Genomic DNA, 20740 nt, shown 5'->3' with positions numbered 1-20740 from the left:
AGTCTGCTGTAGTCCCAGTTCCAGTCTGCTGTAGTCCCAGTTCCAGTCTGCTGTAGTCCCAGTTCCAGACTAGTCTGTTGTAGTCCCAGTTCCAGTCTGTTGTAGTCCCAGTTCCAGACTAGTCTGCTGTAGTCCCAGTTCCAGTCTGCTGTAGTCCCAGTTCTAGTCTGCTGTAGTCCCAGTTCCAGTCTGCTGTAGTCCCAGTTCCAGTCTGCTGTAGTCCCAGTTCCAGTCTTCTGTAGTCCCAGTTCTAGTCTGCTGTATTCCCAGTTCCAGTCTGCTGTAGACCCAGTTCTAGTCTGCTGTAGTCCCAGTTCCAGTCTGTTGTAGTCCCAGTTCCAGACTAGTCTGCTGTAGTCCCAGTTCCAGTCTGCTGTAGTCCCAGTTCCAGTCTGTTGTAGTCCCAGTTCTAGTCTGCTGTAGTCCCAGTTCTAGTCTGCTGTAGTCCCAGTTCCAGTCTGCTGTAGTCCCAGTTCCAGTCTGTTGTAGTCCCAGTTCTAGTCTGCTGTAGTCCCAGTTCCAGTCTGCTGTTGTCCCAGTTCCAGACTAGTCTGCTGTAGTCCCAGTTCCAGTCTGCTGTAGTCCCAGTTCCAGTCTGCTGTTGTCCCAGTTCCAGACTAGTCTGCTGTAGTCCCAGTTCCAGTCTGCTGTAGTCCCAGTTCCAGTCTGCTGTAGTCCCAGTTCCAGTCTGCTGTAGTCCCAGTTCCAGACTAGTCTGTTGTAGTCCCAGTTCCAGTCTGTTGTAGGCCCAGTTCCAGACTAGTCTGCTGTAGTCCCAGTTCCAGTCTGCTGTAGTCCCAGTTCTAGTCTGCTGTAGTCCCAGTTCCAGTCTGCTGTAGTCCCAGTTCCAGTCTGCTGTAGTCCCAGTTCCAGTCTTCTGTAGTCCCAGTTCTAGTCTGCTGTATTCCCAGTTCCAGTCTGCTGTAGACCCAGTTCTAGTCTGCTGTAGTCCCAGTTCCAGTCTGTTGTAGTCCCAGTTCCAGACTAGTCTGCTGTAGTCCCAGTTCCAGTCTGCTGTAGTCCCAGTTCAAGTCTGTTGTAGTCCCAGTTCTAGTCTGCTGTAGTCCCAGTTCTAGTCTGCTGTAGTCCCAGTTCCAGTCTGCTGTAGTCCCAGTTCCAGTCTGCTGTAGTCCCAGTTCCAGTCTTCTGTAGTCCCAGTTCTAGTCTGCTGTATTCCCAGTTCCAGGCTAGTCTGCTGTAGTCCCAGTTCCAGTCTGTTGTAGTCCCAGTTCCAGACTAGTCTGCTGTAGTCCCAGTTCTAGTCTGCTGTAGTCCCAGTTCCAGTCTGTTGTAGTCCCAGTTCTAGTCTGCTGTAGTCCCAGTTCCAGTCTGTTGTAGTCCCAGTTCCAGACTAGTCTGCTGTAGTCCCAGTTCCAGTCTGCTGTAGTCCCAGTTCCAGTCTGTTGTAGTCCCAGTTCCAGACTAGTCTGCTGTAGTCCCAGTTCCAGTCTGCTGTAGTCCCAGTTCTAGTCTGCTGTAGTCCCAGTTCCAGTCTGCTGTAGTCCCAGTTCCAGTCTGCTGTAGTCCCAGTTCCAGTCTTCTGTAGTCCCAGTTCTAGTCTGCTGTATTCCCAGTTCCAGGCTAGTCTGCTGTAGTCCCAGTTCCAGTCTGTTGTAGTCCCAGTTCCAGACTAGTCTGCTGTAGTCCCAGTTCCAGACTGCTGTAGTCCCAGTTCTAGTCTACTGTAGTCCCAGTTCCAGTCTGTTGTAGTCCCAGTTCTAGTCTGCTGTAGTCCCAGTTCCAGTCTGTTGTAATCCCAGTTCCAGTCTGTTGTAGTCCCAGTTCTAGTCTGTTGTAGTCCCAGTTCCAGTCTGCTGTTGTCCCAGTTCCAGACTAGTCTGCTGTAGTCCCAGTTCTAGTCTGCTGAAGTCCCAGTTCTAGTCTACTGTAGTCCCAGTTCCAGTCTGTTGTAGTCCCAGTTCTAGTCTGCTGTAGTCCCAGTTCTAGTCTGCTGTAGTCCCAGTTCCAGTCTGCTGTTGTCCCAGTTCCAGTCTAGTCTGCTGTAGTCCCAGTTCTAGTCTGCTGTAGTCCCAGTTCTAGTCTGCTGTAGTCCCAGTTCCAGACTAGTCTGCTGTAGTCCCAGTTCTAGTCTGCTGTAGTCCCAGTTCCAGTCTGCTGTAGTCCCAGTTCCAGACTAGTCTGCTGTAGTCCCAGTTCCAGTCTGCTGTAGTCTCAGTTCCAGACTAGTCTGCTGTAGTCCCAGTTCCAGTCTGCTGTAGTCCCAGTTCTAGTCTGCTGTAGTCCCAGTTCTAGTCTGCTGTAGTCCCAGTTCCAGTCTGCTGTAGTCCCAGTTCTAGTCTGCTGTAGTCCCAGTTCTAGTCTGCTGTAGTCCCAGTTCCAGTCTGCTGTAGTCCCAGTTCTAGTCTGCTGTAGTCCCAGTTCCAGTCTGTTGTAGTCCCAGTTCCAGTCTGCTGTAGTCCCAGTTCCAGACTAGTCTGCTGTAGTCCCAGTTCCAGTCTGCTGTAGTCCCAGTTCTAGTCTGCTGTAGTCCCAGTTCCAGTCTGCTGTTGTCCCAGTTCCAGACTAGTCTGCTGTAGTCCCAGTTCTAGTCTGCTGTAGTCCCAGTTCTAGTCTGCTGTAGTCCCAGTTCCAGACTAGTCTGCTGTAGTCCCAGTTCCAGTCTGCTGTAGTCCCAGTTCCAGTCTGCTGTAGTCCCAGTTCTAGTCTGCTGTAGTCCCAGTTCCAGTCTGCTGTAGTCCCAGTTCTAGTCTGCTGTAGTCCCAGTTCCAGACTAGTCTGCTGTAGTCCCAGTTCCAGTCTGCTGAAGTCCCAGTTCTAGTCTGCTGTAGTCCCAGTTCCAGTCTGCTGTTGTCCCAGTTCCAGACTAGTCTGCTGTAGTCCCAGTTCCAGACTAGTCTGCTGTAGTCCCAGTTCCAGTCTGCTGTAGTCCCAGTTCCAGTCTGTTGTAGTCCCAGTTCTAGTCTGCTGTAGTCCCAGTTCCAGTCTGCTGTTGTCCCAGTTCCAGACTAGTCTGCTGTAGTCCCAGTTCCAGACTAGTCTGCTGTAGTCCCAGTTCCAGTCTGCTGTAGTCCCAGTTCCAGTCTGCTGTAGTCCCAGTTCCAGTCTGCTGTAGTCCCAGTTCCAGACTAGTCTGTTGTAGTCCCAGTTCCAGTCTGTTGTAGTCCCAGTTCCAGACTAGTCTGCTGTAGTCCCAGTTCCAGTCTGCTGTAGTCCCAGTTCTAGTCTGCTGTAGTCCCAGTTCCAGTCTGCTGTAGTCCCAGTTCCAGTCTGCTGTAGTCCCAGTTCCAGTCTTCTGTAGTCCCAGTTCTAGTCTGCTGTATTCCCAGTTCCAGTCTGCTGTAGACCCAGTTCTAGTCTGCTGTAGTCCCAGTTCCAGTCTGTTGTAGTCCCAGTTCCAGACTAGTCTGCTGTAGTCCCAGTTCCAGTCTGCTGTAGTCCCAGTTCCAGTCTGTTGTAGTCCCAGTTCTAGTCTGCTGTAGTCCCAGTTCTAGTCTGCTGTAGTCCCAGTTCCAGTCTGCTGTAGTCCCAGTTCCAGTCTGTTGTAGTCCCAGTTCTAGTCTGCTGTAGTCCCAGTTCCAGTCTGCTGTTGTCCCAGTTCCAGACTAGTCTGCTGTAGTCCCAGTTCCAGTCTGCTGTAGTCCCAGTTCCAGTCTGCTGTTGTCCCAGTTCCAGACTAGTCTGCTGTAGTCCCAGTTCCAGTCTGCTGTAGTCCCAGTTCCAGTCTGCTGTAGTCCCAGTTCCAGTCTGCTGTAGTCCCAGTTCCAGACTAGTCTGTTGTAGTCCCAGTTCCAGTCTGTTGTAGGCCCAGTTCCAGACTAGTCTGCTGTAGTCCCAGTTCCAGTCTGCTGTAGTCCCAGTTCTAGTCTGCTGTAGTCCCAGTTCCAGTCTGCTGTAGTCCCAGTTCCAGTCTGCTGTAGTCCCAGTTCCAGTCTTCTGTAGTCCCAGTTCTAGTCTGCTGTATTACCAGTTCCAGTCTGCTGTAGACCCAGTTCTAGTCTGCTGTAGTCCCAGTTCCAGTCTGTTGTAGTCCCAGTTCCAGACTAGTCTGCTGTAGTCCCAGTTCCAGTCTGCTGTAGTCCCAGTTCCAGTCTGTTGTAGTCCCAGTTCTAGTCTGCTGTAGTCCCAGTTCTAGTCTGCTGTAGTCCCAGTTCCAGTCTGCTGTAGTCCCAGTTCCAGTCTGCTGTAGTCCCAGTTCCAGTCTTCTGTAGTCCCAGTTCTAGTCTGCTGTATTCCCAGTTCCAGGCTAGTCTGCTGTAGTCCCAGTTCCAGTCTGTTGTAGTCCCAGTTCCAGACTAGTCTGCTGTAGTCCCAGTTCTAGTCTGCTGTAGTCCCAGTTCCAGTCTGTTGTAGTCCCAGTTCTAGTCTGCTGTAGTCCCAGTTCCAGTCTGTTGTAGTCCCAGTTCCAGACTAGTCTGCTGTAGTCCCAGTTCCAGTCTGCTGTAGTCCCAGTTCCAGTCTGTTGTAGTCCCAGTTCCAGACTAGTCTGCTGTAGTCCCAGTTCCAGTCTGCTGTAGTCCCAGTTCTAGTCTGCTGTAGTCCCAGTTCCAGTCTGCTGTAGTCCCAGTTCCAGTCTGCTGTAGTCCCAGTTCCAGTCTTCTGTAGTCCCAGTTCTAGTCTGCTGTAATTCCCAGTTCCAGGCTAGTCTGCTGTAGTCCCAGTTCCAGTCTGTTGTAGTCCCAGTTCCAGACTAGTCTGCTGTAGTCCCAGTTCCAGACTGCTGTAGTCCCAGTTCTAGTCTACTGTAGTCCCAGTTCCAGTCTGTTGTAGTCCCAGTTCTAGTCTGCTGTAGTCCCAGTTCCAGTCTGTTGTAGTCCCAGTTCCAGTCTGTTGTAGTCCCAGTTCTAGTCTGTTGTAGTCCCAGTTCCAGTCTGTTGTAGTCCCAGTTCCAGACTAGTCTGCTGTAGTCCCAGTTCCAGACTGCTGTAGTCCCAGTTCTAGTCTGCTGTAGTCCCAGTTCCAGTCTGTTGTAGTCCCAGTTCTAGTCTGTTGTAGTCCCAGTTCCAGTCTGTTGTAGTCCCAGTTCCAGACTAGTCTGCTGTAGTCCCAGTTCCAGACTGCTGTAGTCCCAGTTCTAGTCTGCTGTAGTCCCAGTTCCAGTCTGTTGTAGTCCCAGTTCTAGTCTGCTGTAGTCCCAGTTCCAGTCTGCTGTAGTCCCAGTTCCAGTCTGCTGTAGTCCCAGTTCTAGTCTGCTGTAGTCCCAGTTCTAGTCTGCTGTAGTCCCAGTTCCAGACTAGTCTGCTGTAGTCCCAGTTCCAGTCTGCTGTAGTCCCAGTTCCAGTCTGCTGTAGTCCCAGTTCCAGACTAGTCTGCTGTAGTCCCAGTTCCAGTCTGCTGTAGTCCCAGTTCCAGACTAGTCTGCTGTAGTCCCAGTTCCAGTCTGCTGTAGTCCCAGTTCCAGTCTGTTGTAGTCCCAGTTCCAGACTAGTCTGCTATAGTCCCAGTTCCAGTCTGCTGTAGTCCCAGTTCTAGTCTGCTGTAGTCCCAGTTCCAGACTAGTCTGCTGTAGTCCCAGTTCCAGTCTGTTGTAGTCCCAGTTCCAGACTAGTCTGCTGTAGTCCCAGTTCCAGTCTGCTGTTGTCCCAGTTCCAGACTAGTCTGCTGTAGTCCCAGTTCCAGACTGCTGTAGTCCCAGTTCCAGTCTGCTGTAGTCCCAGTTCTAGTCTGCTGTAGTCCCAGTTCCAGACTGCTGTAGTCCCAGTTCCAGTCTGCTGTAGTCCCAGTTCTAGTCTGCTGTAGTCCCAGTTCCAGTCTGTTGTAGTCCCAGTTCCAGACTAGTCTGCTGTAGTCCCAGTTCCAGTCTGCTGTAGTCCCAGTTCCAGACTAGTCTGCTGTAGTCCCAGTTCCAGTCTGCTGTAGTCCCAGTTCCAGTCTGCTGTAGTCCCAGTTCCAGACTAGTCTGCTGTAGTCCCAGTTCTAGTCTGCTATAGTCCCAGTTCCAGACTAGTCTGCTGTAGTCCCAGTTCCAGACTAGTCTGCTGTAGTCCCAGTTCCAGACTAGTCTGCTGTAGTCCCAGTTCTAGTCTGCTGTAGTCCCAGTTCCAGTCTGTTGTAGTCCCAGTTCCAGACTAGTCTGCTGTAGTCCCAGTTCCAGTCTGTTGTAGTCCCAGTTCCAGTCTGTTGTAGTCCCAGTTCCAGACTAGTCTGCTGTAGTCCCAGTTCCAGTCTGCTGTAGTCCCAGTTCTAGTCTGCTGTAGTCCCAGTTCCAGTCTGCTGTAGTCCCAGTTCCAGACTAGTCTGCTGTAGTCCCAGTTCCAGTCTGTTGTAGTCCCAGTTCCAGACTAGTCTGCTGTAGTCCCAGTTCCAGTCTGCTGTTGTCCCAGTTCCAGACTAGTCTGCTGTAGTCCCAGTTCCAGTCTGCTGTAGTCCCAGTTCCAGTCTGTTGTAGTCCCAGTTCCAGTCTGTTGTATTCCCAGTTCCAGACTAGTCTGCTGTAGTCCCAGTTCCAGTCTGCTGTAGTCCCAGTTCCAGTCTGTTGTAGTCCCAGTTCCAGACTAGTCTGCTGTAGTCCCAGTTCCAGTCTGCTGTTGTCCCAGTTCCAGTCTGCTGTAGTCCCAGTTCCAGTCTGTTGTAGTCCCAGTTCCAGTCTGCTGTAGTCCCAGTTCCAGTCTGCTGTAGTCCCAGTTCCAGACTAGTCTGCTGTAGTCCCAGTTCCAGTCTGCTGTAGTCCCAGTTCCAGTCTGCTGTAGTCCCAGTTCCAGTCTGTTGTAGTCCCAGTTCCAGACTAGTCTGCTGTAGTCCCAGTTCCAGTCTGCTGTAGTCCCAGTTCTAGTCTGCTGTAGTCCCAGTTCCAGTCTGCTGTAGTCCCAGTTCCAGTCTGTTGTAGTCCCAGTTCCAGTCTGCTGTTGTCCCAGTTCTAGTCTGCTGTAGTCCCAGTTCCAGACTAGTCTGATGTAGTCCCAGTTCCAGTCTGCTGTAGTCCCAGTTCCAGTCTGTTGTAGTCCCAGTTCCAGACTAGTCTGATGTAGTGCCAGTTGTTATTATGGTATTCTTACCTTAGATCAAGGGGACTGCATTGACCAGTTATTCCTCATAGACAGACAGCTGGTGAGTAGGAGACTTGAGCCTATGAATGAAATGAAAAACAAAAACATAGCTGAGATCACTGTAAATGAATACACTATACAGTGGGGCAAAAAAAGTATTTGGTCAGCCACCAATTGTGCAAGTTCTCCCACCTAAAAATATGGGAGAGGCCTGTAATTTTCATCATAGGTACACTTCAACTATGACAGACAAAATGAGAAAAGAAAATCCAGAAAATCACATTGTAGGCTTTTTAATGATTTTATTTGCAAATGCTCCTTAGTTCTAGACAGTTCTGTGCTTCCAATTTTGTGGCCAGCCACCCTATTCAGAGACTGTTCTCGCTGCTGCCGCACGGCAGGCGGTACCAAAGCTCCAAGTCCAAAAGGCTCCTCACTGAGCTTCTCCCCCCAAGTCATTAGACTGCTGAACAGTTAATCAAATGGTCACCCGCACTATTTGCATTGACCCCCATTTTTACGCTGCTGCTACTTGCTGTTTATTATCTATGCATAGTCACTTTACAACTACCTGCATGTACATATTACCTCAATTACCTTGACTAACTTGTACTCCCACACATTGACTCTGTACTGGTACCTCTTGTATATAGCCTCGTCATTGACTCTGTACTGGTACCTCTTGTATATAGCCTCGTCATTGACTCTGTACTGGTACCTCTTGTATATAGCCTCGTCATTGACTCTGTACTGGTACCTCTTGTATATAGCCTCGTCATTGACTCTGTACTGGTACCTCTTGTATATAGCCTCGTCATTGACTCTGTACTGGTACCTCTTGTATATAGCCTCGTCATTGACTCTGTACTGGTACCTCTTGTATATAGCCTCGTCATTGACTCTGTACTGGTACCTCTTGTATATAGCCTCGTCATTGACTCTGTACTGGTACCTCTTGTATATAGCCTCGTCGTTGACTCTGTACTGGTACCTCTTGTATATAGCCTCGTCATTGACTCTGTACTGGTACCTCTTGTATATAGCCTCGTCGTTGACTCTGTACTGGTACCTCTTGTATATAGCCTCGTCATTGACTCTGTACTGGTACCTCTTGTATATAGCCTCGTCGTTGACTCTGTACTGGTACCTCTTGTATATAGCCTCGTCGTTGACTCTGTACTGGTACCTCTTGTATATAGCCTCGTCATTGACTCTGTACTGGTACCTCTTGTATATAGCCTCGTCATTGACTCTGTACTGGTACCTCTTGTATATAGCCTCGTCATTGACTCTGTATTGGTACCTCTTGTATATAGCCTCGTCATTGTTATTTTATTGTGTTATTTATTTTTTCTTACTTTAGTTTATTCTTTATTTAGACTTTTTTTTATTTTTAAATGTGCATTGTTGTTTGAGTGCTTATAAGTAAGCGTTTCATGGTAAGGTCTACTACACCTGTTGTACTCGGCCCATGTGCCGAATACAATTGGATTTGTTTTGATTTTTGACATGGTTGCAGAGACATAAACTGTGCAATTTTATAGCAGAGTGACTGTCATAACAATAGAGACCCAGACTGAGTTCCTTAAAAATACAGCAGACCATTTATGTCACTTATGCCAGGACGATTTCAGCACAGATACTGAACTGCCCCTTTAAGAAGGGTGGGGTAGCAGACAGGTGGGGTAGCAGACAGGTGTGCTGTTGTTCAAACAGGTATAGTGCCAGAGATGATAGGACTATAGTTTGAAACTCTGTGGGAAGCTTTTTAAAAAACATATATATATATATATATAAGCTACAAACACGTGCAAAGCTGAGCAGACAAGCTTATTGTAGTACAATGGAACCATCTGGTGGCTAACAGTTGGACTTTTGAAAATGACGTATGAAGGCGCCTGTAGCAGACAATCATCAACATCATCATTTTTGTCCGATGCACTTCAATATACAGCTCAATGTGAGAGAAACAATACTGTGCAAGATCCTTAGTCTTGCAGTGTAGGTTGGAAAAATTGGCGTTCATCATACAACAATATGAGGAATTTATATAAGGATTTATTTATTCAACTTTTTTTTTTTTGTCGAATTGTTAGAAGCACATAAGTTGCCATCACAGACTATTGAACAGACAGAAACAAGTGTACACCCTTCACAAACAACGCCTTCGGGTGATTGGACGAGACGGTGGTGTAAAAAATGATCCAGTGTAGGGCACGAAGAACGGTGCCCCTGTTAATTACAGGAAAATGGCGCTGTCGTCTGCAGGAGGAACAAAGAAGAAAGTTTGCTATTATTATGATGGTAAGATGTACTGTTATGTAGCTTAGTGTGTGTCTTTCTGCAATAGTATTGATTGTATCGGCGAAGGATTTAGTGCTCGATAAAAAAATATATATTTTTTTGCTGTTGATCCACGTTGAAGTGCGGTAGGTGAGTTAGCTGCTAGCATGCTAACGTTACTGTAGCCGCAGAGTGGTGAGCTCGCTAGCTAAGTTAGTTAGCCTGGTTAACCTGGTTAGGAATACGTTTTTTTGGGTTAGCTAGCCAACGCAACTTGAATGGTCGTTCTTAGAATTTTTTCCCCCAAATGAGCTAAATTGCCGATATCTAGCTTGCTAGCAAGTTGATGCTTTTTTGAAAATTGGCGACAACTAGCCTAATAACGAAGTGATGGTTAGGAATTGAGTGTCTTTGAATCACAAATTGCCTCTTCATATTTATCTACACCATTTGTTTAGTAAAGTGGGGTTATCATGTAGCTAGGTGTGTGTGTGTGTGTGTGTGTGTGTGTGTGTGTGTGTGTGTGTGTGTGTGAGAGAGAGAGAGAGCCTGTAGATTCAGATCACTTTTCAGAGGCTGCCCATTTGATTACTGTTATAATTTGTGTTTCGTGCTGTGTAGCTACCAGGCTTGCATGTGTGATTCGGGCGTGATAGTGCTATAGCCTGGAACAAAATCCGGCACTTTAAATCGACCGGTAAGAGCCTGGGAGAGACCGTAATAGAAAGGCTGCTCGTTCGAATCCCAGCGACGACCAGGTGAACAGTCGGTCGATCGGTGTCTTTTATTAACCCTGTAAATCGCTCTGGGATAAACGCGTAAAGCTAAAATGACAAATGTTAAAGAACATAGTTCCATACCTTATCTCTGGGGCTAGGTGGAAGGAAATGTTGTTTCGGTAGTTTGTCTAAACCTCATATTTCCTCTCCCCAGGCGACGTGGGTAATTATTACTATGGTCAGGGTCATCCCATGAAACCCCACAGGATCCGTATGACCCACAACCTCCTGCTCAACTATGGACTGTACAGGAAGATGGAGATATATGTAAGCACAGCAGCTACAGGGGGTTTATACACTTAAAAAAATAAAAAATAATAATATATATACACACACACACAGCCTTCATATTAGTGATGCACACATTAAAAAATAATCCTAAACATCAAATAAGCCAAACGTTACTTTTCAGAACGTGGCCCAAGAGATGGGTCTATAGAGGATGGCGCAGCGTTCTAAGGCACTGCATCTCAGTGCTAGCGGCGTCACTACAGACCCTGGTTCGATTCCAGGCTGTATCATACCCGGTTGTGATTGGGAGGCCGATAGGGCGGCGCACAATTGGCCAAGCGCTGTTAGGGTTTGGCCCGGGATAGACAGTTATTGTAATTAAGAATTTTGTTCATAACTGACTTGCTTAGTTAGACAAAAAAACATGATATAAATATATTGTATAGGACTGAAGCTGATACGAGTGTACTCCTTATTCTTCAACACACTTCTACACTACAGGTCCAAAGGAACTTTCTGTATAGTTGAGATGTTCCTATAAGTACTATAGACTTATAAAGACCTAGATGGATCATTGTGGACAATAAGTTTTCTGACCTTCCATATATTTTGGGTTATTGATAATATCAGATGAAATTTAGGTGACCATTTTTAGCAACCAGGAAATGGTGGTGTTTTCCACCTTTTTCTATATTTTTAAACTGACTTTTTTCATCCCTTTTTGATCTCCTCTGTCCTCCAGAGACCTCACAAGGCCAGTGGAGAGGAGATGACCAAGTACCACAGTGACGACTACATCAAGTTCCTGCGTTCCATCCGGCCAGACAACATGTCAGAGCACAGCAAACAGATGCAGAGATGTGAGTAGCATTGTTTAGGTGGGGCGCCCTACGTGTTATATCTAAAGGGATAGTTCACCCCCCCCAAAACCAAAGTTTGACATACGTTTGAATAACTTGTTTGCCGTATGTTTTCATATGGGCTAATGTTGAGCTGACTTTAGACTGTACTCCACACTCACATCTGTTTAGGTAGTGCTTTCATGCATTGGAACAAATGTGCAGGATTCAATCACATCTCAAATGAATGTCTTCTATCCTTGCTGATCTCTTAACAGTTAATGTAGGAGAGGACTGCCCAGTGTTTGACGGCCTGTTTGAGTTCTGTCAGCTCTCAACGGGAGGCTCTGTCGGTAAGTCTCCTCTCCAGTTTGTCTCGCTCCTTATTGACTGTCTCTGTCCTCTCTCTCGCTCCTTATTGACTGTCTCTATCCTCGCTCCTTAGACTGTTTCTGTCCTCTCTCGCTCCTTGTTGACTGTTTCTGTCCTCTCTCTCGCTCCTTGTTGACTGTCTCTGTCCTCGCTCCTTGTTGACTGTCTCTGTCCTCGCTCCTTGTTGACTATCTCTGTCCTCTCGCTCGCTCCTTGTTGACTGTCTCTGTCCTCCCTCTGTGTGTGTAGCGGGGGCAGTGAAGCTGAACAAGCAGCAGACGGACATCGCCATCAACTGGGCTGGAGGACTCCATCATGCCAAGAAGTCTGAGGCCTCTGGGTTCTGCTACGTCAACGACATTGTCCTCGCCATCCTGGAGCTGCTCAAGTAAGAGCCCTGTGTGGCCCCCTCCTCGTCGGCCCCCCCCCCTCCTCGTCGGGCCACCTCCCCCCCCTCCTCGTCGGGCCACCTCCCCCCTCCTCGTCGGGCCACCTCCTCCCCCCCTCGTCGGGCCACCTCCCCCCCTCCTCGTCGGGCCCCCCCCCCCCTCCTCGTCGGGCCACCTCCCCCCCCCTCCTCGTTGGGCCACCTCCCCCCCCTCCTCGTTGGGCCACCCCCCCCTCCTCGTTGGGCCACGTTGTCTTGTCTTCAGTCTTTCAATTCTGGGGAAAGACACAGAATGTTGAAGTGTGTGTTGTTGAAATGAATGGTCTCCTGGCTCTGACGAGGAACACAGGACAGACAATTAAATCCACTCATCTATCAGGTATTAACATAATCTAGATATTGTAATGTTCTAAAATGAACCGAGTTTATTGATGTAAAGGGTCAGACGACTGAACAGACAAAGACGTGTTCTGGGGAGGCAGTGTAGCCTAGTGGTTAGAGCGTTGGACTAGTAACCGAAAGGTTGCAAGTTCAAACCCCCGAGCTGACAAGGTACAAATCTGTGGTTCTGCCCCTGAACAGGCAGTTAACCCACTGTTCCTAGGCCGTCATTGAAAATAAGAAATAGTTCTTAACTGACTTGCCTAGTAAAATAAAAAAAGGTAAAAGGTAAAAGGTAAAAAAAAAGTGTACTACTCCATCTCCTTCCCTCCTGAACATCTCTGTTTCTAGGCAGGAAGTTAAGTGATGTGGGTAATAAACTGTTCCTTCTCCCTTAATGTGACTTGACCTCACACCCCCCCCAGCCCGCCTCACTACTCCACTGCTCTCCATCCTTATCATCTCCATCCTTATCATTGTCGACAACCATGTGATTGCCTTTACCTCACACAGTAACATTCCAGGCCCTCTTTGGTTCATATCGACCTGTAGACGTTCCTCCTACAGCGAACCATTCACTTCTGGTGTAGACAACCTGACCGTGACCCTTCTCCTTTCTCTAGGATACCTGATGATTTACCCATATTGTAAAGGTTAGCGGTCAGAACCTATCGGAGTGTAATGAGTTGTCTGTCCTGTCAGGTAATCTGAATCTAACGTAGATGTTGTATGTAATGGGTTGTCTGTCTAAAGGTTAGAGGTCAGAACCTATCGGAGTGTAATGAGTTGTCTGTCCTGTCAGGTAATCTGAATCTAACGTAGATGTTGTCTGTCTAAAGGTTAGAGGTCAGAACCTATCGGAGTGTAATGAGTTGTCTGTCCTGTCAGGTAATCTGAATCTAACGTAGATGTTGTCTGTCTAAAGGTTAGAGGTCAGAACCTATCGGTGTGTAATGAGTTGTCTGTCCTGTCAGGTAATCTGAATCTAACGTAGATGTTGTCTGTCTAAAGGTTAGCGGTCAGAACCTATCGGAGTGTAATGAGTTGTCTGTCTAAAGGTTAGAGGTCAGAACCTATCGGTGTGTAATGAGTTGTCTGTCTAAAGGTTAGAGGTCAGAACCTATCGGAGTGTAATGAGTTGTCTGTCCTGTCAGGTAATCTGAATCTAACGTAGATGTTGTCTGTCTAAAGGTTAGAGGTCAGAACCTATCGGTGTGTAATGAGTTGTCTGTCTAAAGGTTAGAGGTCAGAACCTATCGGTGTGTAATGAGTTGTCTGTCCTGTCAGGTAATCTGAATCTAACGTAGATGTTGTATGTAATGAGTTGTCTGTCTAAAGGTTAGAGGTCAGAACCTATCGGTGTGTAATGAGTTGTCTGTCCTGTCAGGTAATCTGAATCTAACGTAGATGTTGTCTGTCTAAAGGTTAGAGGTCAGAACCTATCGGAGTGTAATGAGTTGTCTGTCCTGTCAGGTAATCTGAATCTAACGTAGATGTTGTCTGTCTAAAGGTTAGAGGTCAGAACCTATCGGAGTGTAATGAGTTGTCTGTCCTGTCAGGTACCACCAGAGGGTGTTGTACATAGACATCGACATTCACCATGGAGACGGAGTGGAAGAGGCTTTCTTCACCACAGACCGGGTCATGACTGTCTCCTTCCACAAGTATGGAGAATACTTCCCTGGTACCGGAGACCTGAGGGTGAGTGTGTGTCCTCTGGGATAATACTTCCCTGGTACCGGAGACCTGAGGGTGAGTGTGTCCTCTGGGAGAATACTTCCCTGGTACCGGAGACCTGAGGGTGAGTGTGTGTCCTCTGGGTTAATACTTCCCTGGTACCGGAGACCTGAGGGTGAGTGTGTCCTCTGGGATAATACTTCCCTGGTACCGGAGACCTGAGGGTGTGTGAGTGTGTGTCCTCTGGGAGACCTGAGGGTGAGTGAGTGTGTGTCCTCTGGGAGACCTGAGGGTGAGTGAGTGTGTGTCCTCTGGGATAATACCTCCCTGGTACCGGAGACCTGAGGGTGAGTGTGTCCTCTGGGAGAATACTTCCCTGGTACCGGAGACCTGAGGGTGAGTGTGTGTCCTCTGGGAGAATACTTCCCTGGTACCGGAGACCTGAGGGTGAGTGTGTGTCCTCTGGGAGACCTGAGGGTGAGTGAGTGTGTGTCCTCTGGGAGACCTGAGGGTGAGTGAGTGTGTGTCCTCTGGGAGACCTGAGGGTGAGTGAGTGTGTGTCCTCTGGGATAATACCTCCCTGGTACCGGAGACCTGAGGGTGAGTGAGTGTGTGTCCTCTGGGATAATACCTCCCTGGTACCTGAGGGTGAGTGTGTCCTCTGGGATAATACCTCCCTGGTACCAGAGACCTGAGGGTGTGTGTGTGTGTCCTCTGGGATAATACCTCCCTGGTACCAGAGACCTGAGGGTGTGTGTGTGTGTCCTCTGGGATAATACCTCCCTGGTACCAGAGACCTGAGGGTGTGTGTGTGTGTCCTCTGGGATAATACCTCCCTGGTACCAGAGACCTGAGGGTGTGTGTGTGTGTCCTCTGGGATAATACCTCCCTGGTACCAGAGACCTGAGGGTGTGTGTGTGTGTCCTCTGGGATAATACCTCCCTGGTACCAGAGACCTGAGGGTGTGTGTGTGTGTCCTCTGGGATAATACCTCCCTGGTACCAGAGACCTGAGGGTGAGTGTGTGTCCTCTGGGATAATACCTCCCTGGTACCAGAGACCTGAGGGTGAGTGTGTGTCCTCTGGGATAATACCTCCCTGGTACCAGAGACCTGAGGGTGAGTGTGTGTGCTGGGGGGGGGGCAGAAAAGCAAAGTAGATTTCAGTGTGTTCCTCTGTGTGTGATTACACTTCCCCCTTCAGAGTGTTGTATTGTCTGCCTATATTTGAGTCGTTTCTGTACTCCAGAATGTACAATAGGGTGTGTGTGTGTTGTTTAGGACATTGGAGCAGGAAAGGGGAAGTACTACGCTGTAAACTACCCTCTCAGAGACGGCATCGACGATGAGTCTTACGAAGCCATCTTCAAGCCTGTAAGTCTCCTGCTGCAAGTCATTCAGTGTTTTGGTTCACACACACACACACACACACACACACACACACACACACACACACACACGGTAACTTGTTGTTGTAATCAATGTGTGTTTGTTTGTGTTGCTAGGTGATGGCTAAAGTGATGGAGACGTTCCAGCCCAGTGCCGTCGTGTTACAGTGTGGAGCCGACTCTCTGTCAGGAGACAGACTGGGCTGTTTCAACCTGACCATCAAAGGTAACGCACCTGGAGGAGGGCTGTCTTCAGTGTGTGTGTGTGTTGTTCAACCTCACCATCAAAGGTAACACACATTTTACTCAACAGTGTTTTCAGGTGACGTGTGGCGTTACAGTAAGAGGAATAATGTAGTTTTATTGATCCTGCTCTAGCGGTGTTGGTATTGATGTGTAGGCTTGTTTACTGTCGGTCTGCCTGCCAGCCAGGCGTTCTGTCGGCAGACCTGCGCCACATGCATGTGAAGACACATTTCCATTCCAGATGAATGGACAATAAAGTTTTGGAACGTTGAACCCCTGACGCTGTGTTTCAGGTCATGCTAAGTGTGTTGAGTACATGAAGAGTTTCAACCTGCCTCTGTTGATGTTGGGAGGTGGCGGTTATACCATCCGTAACGTGGCTCGCTGCTGGACCTACGAGACCGCTGTGGCTCTGGACAGCATTATACCTAACGGTACACACACACACACACACACACACAGCATCATACCTAACGGTACACACACACACACACACAGCATCATACCTAACGGCACACACACACACACACACACACACACACACACAGCATCATACTTAACGGTACACACACACACACACAGCATCATACCTAACGGTACACACACACACACACACAGCATCATACCTAACGGTACACACACACACACACACACACACACAGCATCATACCTAACGGTACACACACACACACACACAGCATCATACCTAACGGTACACACACACACACAGCATCATACCTAACGGTACACACACACATCTCGTTCTACCATTAAGCATCGGTAAGATCTCAGTCTCGCTGCTTCACGTTTGACTTTATAATGACGTCTCGGTCTCTCGTCCAATCAGAGCTGCCTTACAACGATTACTTTGAATACTTTGGTCCTGACTTCAAGCTCCACATCAGCCCGTCTAACATGACCAACCAGAACACCAATGATTACCTGGAGAAGATCAAGTAAGTTACAGACAGCCACTGCGCTCTCGCACAGCAACACAGCGGGGTTTCTGTTGGGGAAAATGTGGTGCCGACTTCACACATCACATATTTAAATCACGGTTATTCATCTTGACAGAGGATGCAATGGCTCGCGTCCTTCTCACTGATTTCCGACGCTACAATAACAGTCCACATTTAGGTTACGTTTCCTCGGGCAACAAGACAATCACTTCGGCCTAATCTACTATTCCCCTATAGTACCGAAGTTGACCTAGTCTATTGGTCAGCTTGTCGTTCTGTGTGAAATAAAATGGCCTACTCCAAGCACACTGGGACAGTTGTGGGACGATAGATCCCAAATCACACAACCAGTAGGTCTTAAGCTACGTAAAAAAAGAAACTGTGGAATCATGAAGTAACCCAAAAAAGTGTTAAAGAAATCAAAATATATTTGAGATTCTTCAAAAGTAGCCACCCTTTGCCTTGACAGCTTGGCATTCTCTCAACTAGCTTCATGAGGTAGTCACCTGGAATGCATTTCAATTAACAGGTGTGCCTTGGTAAAAGTTAATTTGTGGAATTTCTTTCCTTAGTGAGTTGTGTTGTGACAAGGTAGGGGTGGTATACAGAGGATAGCCCTATTTGGTAAATCTTCTGTATACCCCCCCTACCTTGTCACAACACAACTGATTGGCTCAGACACATTAAGAAGGAAAGAAATTCCACAAATTAACTTTTACCAAGGCACACCTGTTAATTGAAATGCATTCCAGGTGACTACCTCATGAAGCTGGTTGAGAGAATGCCAAGCTGTCAAGGCAAAGGGTGGCTACTTTTGAAGAATCTCAAATATATTTTGATTTAACTTTTTTTGATTACTATATGATTCCATAGTTTTGATGTATACAGTATTACGGGGCGGCAGGGTAGCCTAGTGGTTAGAGCGTTGGACTAGGAACCGGAAGGTTCAAATCCCCAAGCTGACAAGGTACAAATCTGTTGTTCTGCCCCTGAACCCCACTGTTCCCAGGCCGTCATTAACAAATTCTTATTTTCAACTGACTTGCCTAGTTAAATAAAATAATTATACAATGCAGATATTTTTTTTTACTAAAGAAACACCCTTGAATGAGTAGGTGTTCTATAACTTTTGACTGGTAGTGTACATACGAAGCATCTCTCTCCCTCCCCAGACAGAGGTTGTTTGAGAACCTGCGCATGCTGCCCCACGCCCCGGGGGTCCAGATGCAGGCCATCCCAGAAGACGCTCCACACCCGGACTCTGGAGATGAGGAGGACGAGGGCCCTGACAAACGCATCTCCAGTAAGTACACACACACTAGCTCCTCCAACAAGAGTACTGTCGGCAGGGTAGCCTAGTGGTTAGAGCGTTGGACTAGTAACCGGAAGGTTGCAAGTTCAAATCCCCGAGCTGACAAGGTACAAATCTGTCGTTCTGCCCCTGAACAGGCAGTTAACCCACTGTTCCTAGGCCGTCATTGAGAATAAGAATTTGTTCTTAACTGACTTGCCGAGTTAAATAAAGGTAAAATAAATAAAATACTGTCTCACCACTGTTTCGTACGTGTGTGTTCCTGTATAGTTCGGGCCCATGATAAGAGGATAGCCTGTGAAGAGGAGTTCTCTGACTCTGAGGATGAGGGACAGGGAGGAGGGGGGAGGAGGAACGCTGCCAACCACAAGAAGACCAAACGCGTCAAGACTGAGGAGGAGAAGGAGGCAGAGGAGAAGAAAGGTAAACAACTAACACACTGACTGGCCCCGGGACATGACGACTGGCCGCGGGACATGACAACTGGCCCCGGGACCAGCCGACGGGCTCCGGGACATGACAACACACTGACATGTTCTGTTTTCCTCAGATGTGAAAGAGGAGAAAGAGACAGAGGAGAAGATGGACACAACAGGGTGAGTCGTCAACACAACACTTGACTTTACATGGAACTGATCCTGTCTAAGCCCAGTCAACTAGCATTTGTTCATTTCACCACCAGGCCGACAGAAGAAACGAAGACGTCCTGAAGTGGGAGCAGCAGATAAACAGGGGCTCCCAGTTGTGAATCTAATCCATCGAAATGGACTGTATAAATTATTCTCTTAACACAGTGTTTGTATTTCCTCAAACAGTCAAATGTTTTAGCCTGCGTCAGTGTTGAAATGCTCTTATTAACTCATGTCTCTGCCACCTATTTCAATGTTGTTGTTTTTAACCATGTGTTAGTTATGGAGCCTGAGGATCTGAAGCAGTAGGGTCCCATTTCAAGTCTAAAAAGCCTGGTTGGGATTCAATCCAAGTTCGTGCTGTCGTGCACACTGCTCTCTAACAGACGTAAGGTCGCTTCAAATCAAATGTATTTATAAAGCCCTTCTTACATCAGCTGATATCTCAAAGTGCTGTACAGAAACCCAGCCTAAAACCCCAAACAGCAAGCGTAGAAGGACGGTGACTAGGAAAAACTCCCTAGAAAGGCCAAAACCTAGGAAGAAACCTAGAGAGGAACCAGGCTATGTGGGGTGGCCAGTCCTCTTCTGGCTGTGCCGGGTGGAGAACAGAACATGGCCAAGATGTTCATAAATGACCAGCATGGTCCAATAATAATAATCACAGGCAGAACAGTTGAAACTGGAGCAGCAGCACGGCCAGGTGGACTGGGGACAGCAAGGAGTCATGTCAGCTTGAGCTGATGTTGTACCGTCGGGGGAAAATGCCTTTCCTGAAGGTGTGTTGTCGGCGGTCCAGTGCGCTGCTCTAACAGGGCTTGGATTGAATTCCTACCTTATTTCCGCTCTCTTCACTGACCCGAGGTAACTTGGTGAAAGCAAATCCCCCTGATTAGACTGAGGCCATACTGTTTTCACAGTTCTCAGATCAGTCCAGGTGAAGAGTAATCCACTTCCCACTGCAAACATTCCCCGTTGAACAATAGTCACCAGCTCGAAGTTATTTTAAATCATAGATCAACATATGTTGTGTTTGACTGTTGGCTTCCTCTTCTCCCAGGGTTAGTTTCTGACTGTACGCTCATGTTGGCTTCCTCTTCTCCCAGGGTTAGTTTCTGACTGTACGCTCATGTTGGCTTCCTCTTCTCCCAGGGTTAGTTTCTGACTGTACGCTCATGTTGGCTTCCTCTTCTCCCAGGGTTAGTTTGACTGTACGCTCCCTCTTCTCCCAGGGTTAGTTTGACTGTACGCTCCATGTTGGCTTCCTCTTCTCCCAGGGTTAGTTTGACTGTACGCTCCATGTTGGCTTCCTCTTCTCCCAGGGTTAGTTTGACTGTACGCTCCATGTTGGCTTCCTCTTCTCCCAGGGTTAGTTTCTGACTGTACGCTCCATGTTGGCTTCCTCTTCTCCCAGGGTTAGTTTCTGACTACGCTCCATGTTGGCTTCCTCTTCTCCCAGGGTTAGTTTCTGACTGTACGCTCCATGTTGGCTTCCTCTTCTCCCAGGGTTAGTTTCTGACTGTACGCTCCATGTTGGCTTCCTCTTCTCCCAGGGTTAGTTTGACTGTACGCTCCATGTTGGCTTCCTCTTCTCCCAGGGTTAGTTTCTGACTGTACGCTCCATGTTGGCTTCCTCTTCTCCCAGGGTTAGTTTCTGACTGTACGCTCCATGTTGGCTTCCTCTTCTCCCAGGGTTAGTTTCTGACTGTACGCTCATGTTGGCTTCCTCTTCTCCCAGGGTTAGTTTCTGACTGTACGCTCCATGTTGGCTTCTTCTTCTCCCAGGGTTAGTTTGACTGTACGCTCCATGTTGGCTTCCTCTTCTCCCAGGGTTAGTTTCTGACTGTACGCTCCATTTTGGCTTCCTCCTAACCTCATTTTATATTTCTAAAATTAACAAAATTTTGACATGTCTTTATTAGGTCATACAGAGGGCAGGGCTCCCCCAACTGGCAGGCTGAATTTGTCAGTCGCCCCCCCCCCCCACCCACATAAGACTGTAAAAACACATAAGATGTGATCGTGTGCAATGTTTTAGTCAAATTCTGTTTGCAAAAAAAACCCAACAGTTTAGAAAGTTTCTACTGTAAAGGTGACATGTGGTGCTTGTTTTGGGTGTCCAGTTGTGAAATGTGCATAACTTGTTTTTATATATTAAAAAAAAAAACATTTCTCATTGACTTCGTACTTTTTTTTGTGTGTTCTAAATAACATGTTATTTGAAAATGATAAAGGCAAGCATTTGGGTTTATCTAGACAACTTGGCAGTTCATTTCCATGCAAGTATAAAACTGATGTTGCCGATTTAAAAAAA

General features: G+C 47.7%; 1 protein-coding gene across 1 annotated transcript; it reads left to right on the top strand.

Annotated features, from left to right (window-relative positions):
* Nucleotides 1-9137: 9137 nt before the first annotated feature.
* LOC135549506 (probable histone deacetylase 1-B) lies at nucleotides 9138-20606 on the top strand. Its single transcript, XM_064979521.1, has 14 exons — nucleotides 9138-9248; nucleotides 10161-10273; nucleotides 10980-11097; nucleotides 11355-11429; nucleotides 11698-11836; nucleotides 13777-13918; nucleotides 15174-15266; nucleotides 15398-15506; nucleotides 15820-15960; nucleotides 16374-16482; nucleotides 17658-17788; nucleotides 18068-18220; nucleotides 18348-18393; nucleotides 18480-20606. The coding sequence occupies exons 1-14, from the start codon at nucleotides 9194-9196 to the stop codon at nucleotides 18505-18507; spliced, it is 1452 nt and encodes a 483-aa protein (XP_064835593.1). The 5' UTR covers nucleotides 9138-9193; the 3' UTR covers nucleotides 18508-20606.
* Nucleotides 20607-20740: the final 134 nt, after the last annotated feature.

Source organism: Oncorhynchus masou, chromosome 12 (assembly GCF_036934945.1).
Source record: "Oncorhynchus masou masou isolate Uvic2021 chromosome 12, UVic_Omas_1.1, whole genome shotgun sequence".
NCBI classification, from domain to species: Eukaryota; Metazoa; Chordata; class Actinopteri; order Salmoniformes; family Salmonidae; genus Oncorhynchus; species Oncorhynchus masou.
This window is presented reverse-complemented; position numbering and strand designations above follow the sequence as displayed.